This window comes from Oncorhynchus keta, chromosome 30 (genome assembly GCF_023373465.1).
Source record: "Oncorhynchus keta strain PuntledgeMale-10-30-2019 chromosome 30, Oket_V2, whole genome shotgun sequence".
Classification (NCBI taxonomy): domain Eukaryota; kingdom Metazoa; phylum Chordata; class Actinopteri; order Salmoniformes; family Salmonidae; genus Oncorhynchus; species Oncorhynchus keta.
The window spans coordinates 20,935,658-20,944,322 of record NC_068450.1 but is presented as its reverse complement, the minus strand read 5'-3'; the positions used below and the strand labels follow the sequence as shown (position 1 = coordinate 20,944,322).

At 42.0% G+C, this 8,665-nt stretch overlaps 1 protein-coding gene across 1 annotated transcript in view; it reads left to right on the top strand.

Annotated features, from left to right (window-relative positions):
* The window catches only part of gpc3 (glypican 3), a 554,502-nt gene extending 546,190 nt beyond the window's left edge, over window positions 1-8,312 (top strand). Inside the window, exon 8 of the mRNA XM_052486883.1 lies at window positions 7,773-8,312. Within this exon, the coding sequence (XP_052342843.1) occupies window positions 7,773-7,957 (185 nt within the window). The 3' untranslated portion in view covers window positions 7,958-8,312. The remainder of the gene's footprint in view (window positions 1-7,772) is intronic.
* The last annotated feature ends 353 nt before the right edge of the window (window positions 8,313-8,665 follow it).

Genomic DNA, 8,665 nt, shown 5'->3' with positions numbered 1-8,665 from the left:
TAAGTTGTTATAATAAGCTGTTATATTAACCTGTTATAATAAGCTGCTATAATAAACTGGTATAGTCCATCCTCCCTGAAATGTGAACAAACTGAAACATATGGATTGTGGATGGTGATGTTTGCATTGGTATGGAATGGCAGGATTTTAATATCCAGCTTTTAGCATACCATGTATTTGACATGAGTTTGTTATGAATAATTGAAGATTTTCATGGGAAATCCTTCTCATTCCCATAGGTTTAAGTTTGAACTTTAAAGCTCATATCCAGTGAAAAGGAGCTATTATTTTGACCTATTACAAATGTCGATCTAATATACTGTCCACACCAGTATATGTTTTCTGTTCCTCCAATGTAATGGTGTTTTTACAGCTGCATAAGGCATCACGTGAAGGACAGACATACCACATGGGTTATTGAACATCATACCACATGGGTTATTGAACATCATACCACATGGGTTATTGAACATCATACCACATGGGTTATTCAACATCATACCACATGGGTTATTGAACATCATACCACATGGGTTATTCAACATCATACCACATGGGTTATTCAACATCATACCACATGGGTTATTCAACATCATACCACATGGGTTATTCAACATCACACCACATGGGTTATTCAACATCATACCACATGGGTTATTCAACATCATACCACATGGGTTATTCAACATCATACCACATGGGTTATTCAACATCATACCACATGGGTTATTCAACATCATACCACATGGGTTATTCAACATCATACCACATGGGTTATTCAACATCATACCACATGGGTTATTGAGCATCATACCACATGGGTTATTCAACATCATACCACATGGGTTATTCAACATCATACCACATGGGTTATTGAGCATCATACCACATGGGTTATTCAACATCATACCACATGGGTTATTCAACATCATACCACATCATACCACATGGGTTATTCAACATCATACCACATGGGTTATTCAACATCATACCACATGGGTTATTCAACATCATACCACATGGGTTATTCAACATCATACCACATGGGTTATTCAACATCATACCACATGGGTTATTCAACATCATACCACATGGGTTATTCAACATCATACCACATGGGTTATTGAGCATCATACCACATGGGTTATTCAACATCATACCACATGGGTTATTGAACATCATACCACATGGGTTATTGAGCATCATACCACATGGGTTATTCAACATCATACCACATGGGTTATTCAACATCATACCACATGGGTTGTTCAACATCATACCACATGGGTTATTCAACATCATACCACATGGGTTATTCAACATCATACCACATGGGTTATTCAACATCATACCACATGGGTTATTCAACATCATACCACATGGGTTATTGAGCATCATACCACATGGGTTATTCAACATCATACCACATGGGTTATTCAACATCATACCACATGGGTTATTCAACATCATACCACATGGGTTATTCAACATCATACCACATGGGTTATTCAACATCATACCACATGGGTTATTCAACATCATACCACATGGGTTATTCAACATCATACCACATGGGTTATTGAGCATCATACCACATGGGTTATTCAACATCATACCACATGGGTTATTCAACATCATACCACATGGGTTGTTCAACATCATACCACATGGGTTATTCAACATCATACCACATGGGTTATTCAACATCATACCACATGGGTTATTCAACATCATACCACATGGGTTATTCAACATCATACCACATGGGTTATTGAACATCATACCACATGGGTTATTGAACATCATACCACATGGGTTATTCAACATCATACCACATGGGTTATTCAACATCATACCACATGGGTTATTCAACATCATACCACATGGGTTATTCAACATCATACCACATGGGTTATTCAACATCATACCACATGGGTTATTCAACATCATACCACATGGGTTATTCAACATCATACCACATGGGTTATTCAACATCATACCACATGGGTTATTCAACATCATACCACATGGGTTATTGAACATCATACCACATGGGTTATTCAACATCATACCACATGGGTTATTCAACATCATACCACATGGGTTATTCAACATCATACCACATGGGTTATTCAACATCATACCACATGGGTTATTCAACATCATACCACATGGGTTATTCAACATCATACCACATGGGTTATTGAGCATCATACCACATGGGTTATTCAACATCATACCACATGGGTTATTCAACATCATACCACATGGGTTATTCAACATCATACCACATGGGTTATTCAACATCATACCACATGGGTTATTGAGCATCATACCACATGGGTTATTCAACATCATACCACATGGGTTATTGAACATCATACCACATGGGTTATTCAACATCATACCACATGGGTTATTGAGCATCATACCACATGGGTTATTCAACATCATACCACATGGGTTATTCAACATCATACCACATGGGTTATTCAACATCATACCACATGGGTTATTCAACATCATACCACATGGGTTATTCAACATCATACCACATGGGTTATTCAACATCATACCACATGGGTTATTGAGCATCATACCACATGGGTTATTGAACATCATACCACATGGGTTATTGAGCATCATACCACATGGGTTATTGAACATCATACCACATGGGTTATTGAACATCATACCACATGGGTTATTCAACATCATACCACATGGGTTATTGAGCATCATACCACATGGGTTATTCAACATCATACCACATGGGTTATTGAGCATCATACCACATGGGTTATTCAACATCATACCACATGGGTTATTCAACATCATACCACATGGGTTATTCAACATCATACCACATGGGTTATTGAGCATCATACCACATGGGTTATTGAGCATCATACCACATGGGTTATTCAACATCATACCACATGGGTTATTGAACATCATACCACATGGGTTATTGAACATCATACCACATGGGTTATTCAACATCATACCACATGTGTTATTGAACATCATACCACATGGGTTATTGAACATCATACCACATGGGTTATTCAACATCATACCACATGGGTTATTAAACATCATACCACATGGGTTATTGAACATCATACCACATGGGTTATTGAACATCATACCACATGGGTTATTGAACATCATACCACATGGGTTATTGAACATCATACCACATGGGTTATTGAGCATCATACCACATGGGTTATTGAGCATCATACCACATGGGTTATTCAACATCATACCACATGGGTTATTGAGCATCATACCACATGGGTTATTGAGCATCATACCAGATGGGTTATTCAACATCATACCACATGGGTTATTGAGCATCATACCACATGGGTTATTGAACATCATACCACATGGGTTATTGAGCATCATACCACATGGGTTATTGAGCATCATACCACATGGGTTATTGAGCATCATACCACATGGGTTATTCAACATCATACCACATGGGTTATTCAACATCATACCACATGGGTTATTGAACATCATACCACATGGGTTATTGAGCATCATACCACATGGGTTATTCAACATCATACCACATGGGTTATTCAACATCATACCACATGGGTTATTCAACATCATACCACATGGGTTATTGAGCATCATACCACATGGGTTATTGAGCATCATACCACATGGGTTATTCAACATCATACCACATGGGTTATTGAACATCATACCACATGGGTTATTGAACATCATACCACATGGGTTATTCAACATCATACCACATGTGTTATTGAACATCATACCACATGGGTTATTGAACATCATACCACATGGGTTATTCAACATCATACCACATGGGTTATTCAACATCATACCACATGGGTTATTGAACATCATACCACATGGGTTATTGAACATCATACCACATGGGTTATTGAACATCATACCACATGGGTTATTGAACATCATACCACATGGGTTATTGAGCATCATACCACATGGGTTATTGAGCATCATACCACATGGGTTATTCAACATCATACCACATGGGTTATTGAGCATCATACCACATGGGTTATTGAGCATCATACCACATGGGTTATTCAACATCATACCACATGGGTTATTGAGCATCATACCACATGGGTTATTGAACATCATACCACATGGGTTATTGAGCATCATACCACATGGGTTATTGAGCATCATACCACATGGGTTATTGAGCATCATACCACATGGGTTATTCAACATCATACCACATGGGTTATTCAACATCATACCACATGGGTTATTGAACATCATACCACATGGGTTATTGAGCATCATACCACATGGGTTATTGAGCATCATACCACATGGGTTATTCAACATAATATAATAATAATAATAATAATAATATAATAATATATGCCGTTTAGCAGACGCTTTTATCCAAAGCGACTTACAGTCATGTGTGCATACATTCTACGTATGGGTGGTCCCGGGGATCGAACCCACTACCCTGGCGTTACAAGCGCCATGCTCTACCAACTGAGCTACAGAAGGACCAACATCATACCACATGGGTTATTGAGCATCATACAACATGGGTTATTGAACATCATACCACATGGGTTATTGAGCATCATACCACATGGGTTATTGAGCATCATACCACATGGGTTATTCAACATCATGGGTTAGTCAACATCATGGGTTATTGAGCATCATACCACATGGGTTATTCAACATCATGGGTTAGTCAACATCATGGGTTAGTCAACATCATGGGTTAGTCAACATCATGGGTTAGTCAACATCATGGGTTAGTCAACATCATGGGTTAGTCAACATCATGGGTTAGTCAATGTCAAACATCATGAGTTATTCAACATCATACAACATGGGTTATTCAACATCATGGGTTAGTCAACATCATGGGTTAGTCAACATCATGGGTTAGTCAACATCATGGGTTAGTCAACATCATGGGTTAGTCAATGTCAAACATCATGAGTTATTCAACATCATACAACATGGGTTAGTCAACATCATGGGTTAGTCAACATCATGGGTTAGTCAACATCATGGGTTAGTCAACATCATGAGTTATTCAACATCATGGGTTAGTAAACATCATGGGTCAGTCAACATCATGGGTTATTCAACATCATGGGTTAGTAAACATCATGGGTCAGTCAACATCATGGGTTAGTCAACATCATGGGTCAGTCAACATCATGGGTTATTCAACATCATGGGTTAGTAAACATCATGGGTCAGTCAACATCATGGGTTATTCAACATCATGGGTTAGTAAACATCATGGGTCAGTCAACATCATGGGTTAGTCAACATCATGGGTTAGTCAACATCATGGGTTAGTCAATGTCAAACATCATGAGTTATTCAACATCATGGGTTAGTCAACATCATGGGTTAGTCAACATCATGGGTTAGTCAACATCATGGGTTATTCAACATCATGGGTTAGTCAATGTCAAACATCATGAGTTATTCAACATCATACAACATGGGTTATTCAACATGAGAGACAATGTTTGTTCTAATCATTACTGTAGTGTTTTTTCTATGTCTCTAATAATTCTCGTTCTTCTCCCACTCCTCTCTGGTCTGATGTTGTCTGTCTGTCTGTCTGTCTGTCTGTCTGTCTGTCTGTCTGTCTGTCTGTCTGTCTGTCTGTCTGTCTGTCTGTCTGTCTGTCTGTCTGTCTGTCTGTCTACTGATCTGTCTGTTTGTCTCCTTGTCTGTCTGTCTCATGATCTGTTTGTTTGTCTCCTTGTCTGTCTGTCTCCTGGTCTGTCTGTTTGTCTCTTTGTCTGTCTGTCTACTGGTCTGTCTGTCTGTCTGACTGTCTCCTGGTCTGTCTGTCTGTCTGTCTGTCTGTCTGTCTGTCTGTCTGTCTGTCTGTCTGTCTGTCTACTGATCTGTCTGTTTGTCTCCTTGTCTGTCTGTCTGTTTGTCTACTGATCTGTCTGTTTGTCTCCTTGTCTGTCTCCTGGTCTGTCTGTTTTGCTCCTTGTCTGTCTGTCTGTCCACTGGTCTGTCTGTTTGTCTCCTTGTCTGTCTGTCTATCTCCTGGTCTGTCTGTTTGTCTCCTTGTCTGTCTCTCTGTCTACTGATCTGTCTGTTTGTCTCCTTGTCTGTCTGTCTCATGATCTGTTTGTTTGTCTCCTTGTCTGTCTGTCTCCTGGTCTGTCTGTTTGTCTCTTTGTCTGTCTGTCTACTGGTCTGTCTGTCTGTCTGACTGTATGTCTCCTGGTCTGTCTGTCTGTCTGTCTGTCTGTCTGTCTGTCTACTGATCTGTCTGTTTGTCTCCTTGTCTGTCTGTCTGTTTGTCTACTGATCTGTCTGTTTGTCTCCTTGTCTGTCTCCTGGTCTGTCTGTTTTGCTCCTTGTCTGTCTGTCTGTCCACTGGTCTGTCTGTTTGTCTCCTTGTCTGTCTGTCTATCTCCTGGTCTGTCTGTTTGTCTCCTTGTCTGTCTCTCTGTCTCCTGGTCTGTCTGTTTGTCTCCTTGTCTGTCTGTCTCCTGGTCTGTCTGTTTGTCTCCTTGTCTGTCCGTCTGTCTCCTGGTCTATCTGTTTGTCTCCTTGTCTGTCTGTCTATCTCCTGGTCTGTCTGTTTGTCTCCTTGTCTGTCTCTCTGTCTCCTGGTCTGTCTGTTTGTCTCCTTGTCTGTCTGTCTCCTGGTCTGTCTGTTTGTGTCCTTGTCTGTCCGTCTGTCTCCTGGTCTATCTGTTTGTCTCCTGGTCTGTCTGTTTGTCTCCTTGTCTGTCCGTCTGTCTCCTGGTCTATCTGTCTGCCTCCTGGTCTGTCTGTTTGTCTCCTTGTCTGTCTGTCTGTCTCCTGGTCTGTCTGTTTGTCTCCTTGTCTGTCTCCTGGTCTGTCTGTTTGTCTCCTTGTCTGTCCGTCTGTCTCCTGGTCTGTCTGTTTGGCTCTTTGTCTGTCCGTCTGTCTCCTGGTCTGTCTGTTTGTCTCCTTGTCTGTCTGTCTGTCTCCTGGTCTGTCTGTTTGTCTCCTTGTCTGTCTGTCTCCTGGTCTGTCTGTTGGCTCCTTGTCTGTCCGTCTGTCTTCTGGTCTATCTGTTTGTCTCCTTGTCTGTCTGTTTGTCTCCTTGTCTGTCTGTCTACTGGTCTGTCTGTTTGTCTCCTTGTCTGTCTGTCTCCTGGTCTGTCTGTTTGTGGTCTGTCTGTTTGTCTCCTTGTCTGTCCGTCTGTCTCCTGGTCTATCTGTCTGTCTCCTGGTCTGTCTGTTTGTCTCCTTGTCTGTCTGTCTGTCTGTCTCCTTGTCTGTCTGTCTCCTGGTCTGTCTGTTTGTCTCCTTGTCTGTCTGTCTCCTGGTCTGTCTGTTTGTCTCCTTGTCTGTCCGTCTGTCTCCTGGTCTATCTGTCTGTCTCCTGGTCTGTCTGTTTGTCTCCTTGTCTGTCTGTGTGTCTCCTGGTCTGTCTGTTTGTCTCCTTGTCTGTCTGTCTCCTGGTCTGTCTGTTTGTCTCCTTGTCTGTCCGTCTGTCTCCTGGTCTGTCTGTTTGGCTCCTTGTCTGTCCGTCTGTCTCCTGGTCTGTCTGTTTGTCTCCTTGTCTGTCTGTCTCCTGGTCTGTCTGTTTGTCTCCTTGTCTGTCTGTCTCCTGGTCTGTCTGTTTGTCTCCTTGTCTGTCCGTCTGTCTCCTGGTCTATCTGTTTGTCTCCTTGTCTGTTTGTCTCCTTGTCTGTCTGTCTCCTGGTCTGTCTGTTTGTCTCCTTGTCTGTCTGTCTCCTGGTCTATCTCTGTCTTAGATCTGGCAGATAACCTGGCTATGGATGACTTCACGTTCCATGACCATTTGCTGACCCCTCAGCTCACTTCCGACAGGGCGGGAGGGCCGTCTTCGTCTGCGGCTGTCCTGGTTCTGAGTCACCTGGATGGGGCTCTCCCTCTGACACTCTTCCTTCTCCTCCTGCTGCTGCTTGGACACCAGTGACCAGTAATTAGTGATTCATCCCTGCTTCTCACCCACAGCTTTCAGAAGAAGAAGAATTTATTAATCTTCTGCTGTAACCAACCCCTCCAAAATATATATCTAGTGTAGCCCTGGGGGTCACAGCAGACTGATTCTGAGATTCCACAAACATAGTCAGACATCGTTTTGACACTATTAAGATGGCATTACTACTGAGGCCTCCCATGCCTCCCACCTATCTCTCCTCTCTCTTCACCTCTCTATATATCTCCTCTATCCTCTCTCTCCTCTTTCTTCTCTCTCCTCTCACCTCGCTCTCCTTTCTCCTTGATCTCCTCTCTCTTCTCTCTCTTCTCTCCTCTCTCTCCTCTCTCTCCTCTCTTCTCTGTTCTCTCTCCTCTCTCCTCTCCTCTCTCCTCTCCTCTCCTCTCTCTCTCTTCTCTCCTCTCTCTCCTCTCTTCTCTATTCTCTCCTCTCTCTCCTCTCTTCTCTCCTCTCTCTCTTCTCTTCTCTCTCCTCTCTCTCCTCTCCTCTCCTCTCTCCTTTCTCTCTCTCTCTCTCTCTCTCTCTCTCTCTCTCTCTCTCTCTCTCTCTCTCTCTCTCTCTCTCTCTCTCTCTCTCTCTCTCTCTCTCAATTCAATTCAATTCAATTCAAGGGCTTTATTGGCATGGGAAACATGTGTTAACATTGCCAAAGCAAGTGAGGTAGACAACATACAAAGTGAATAT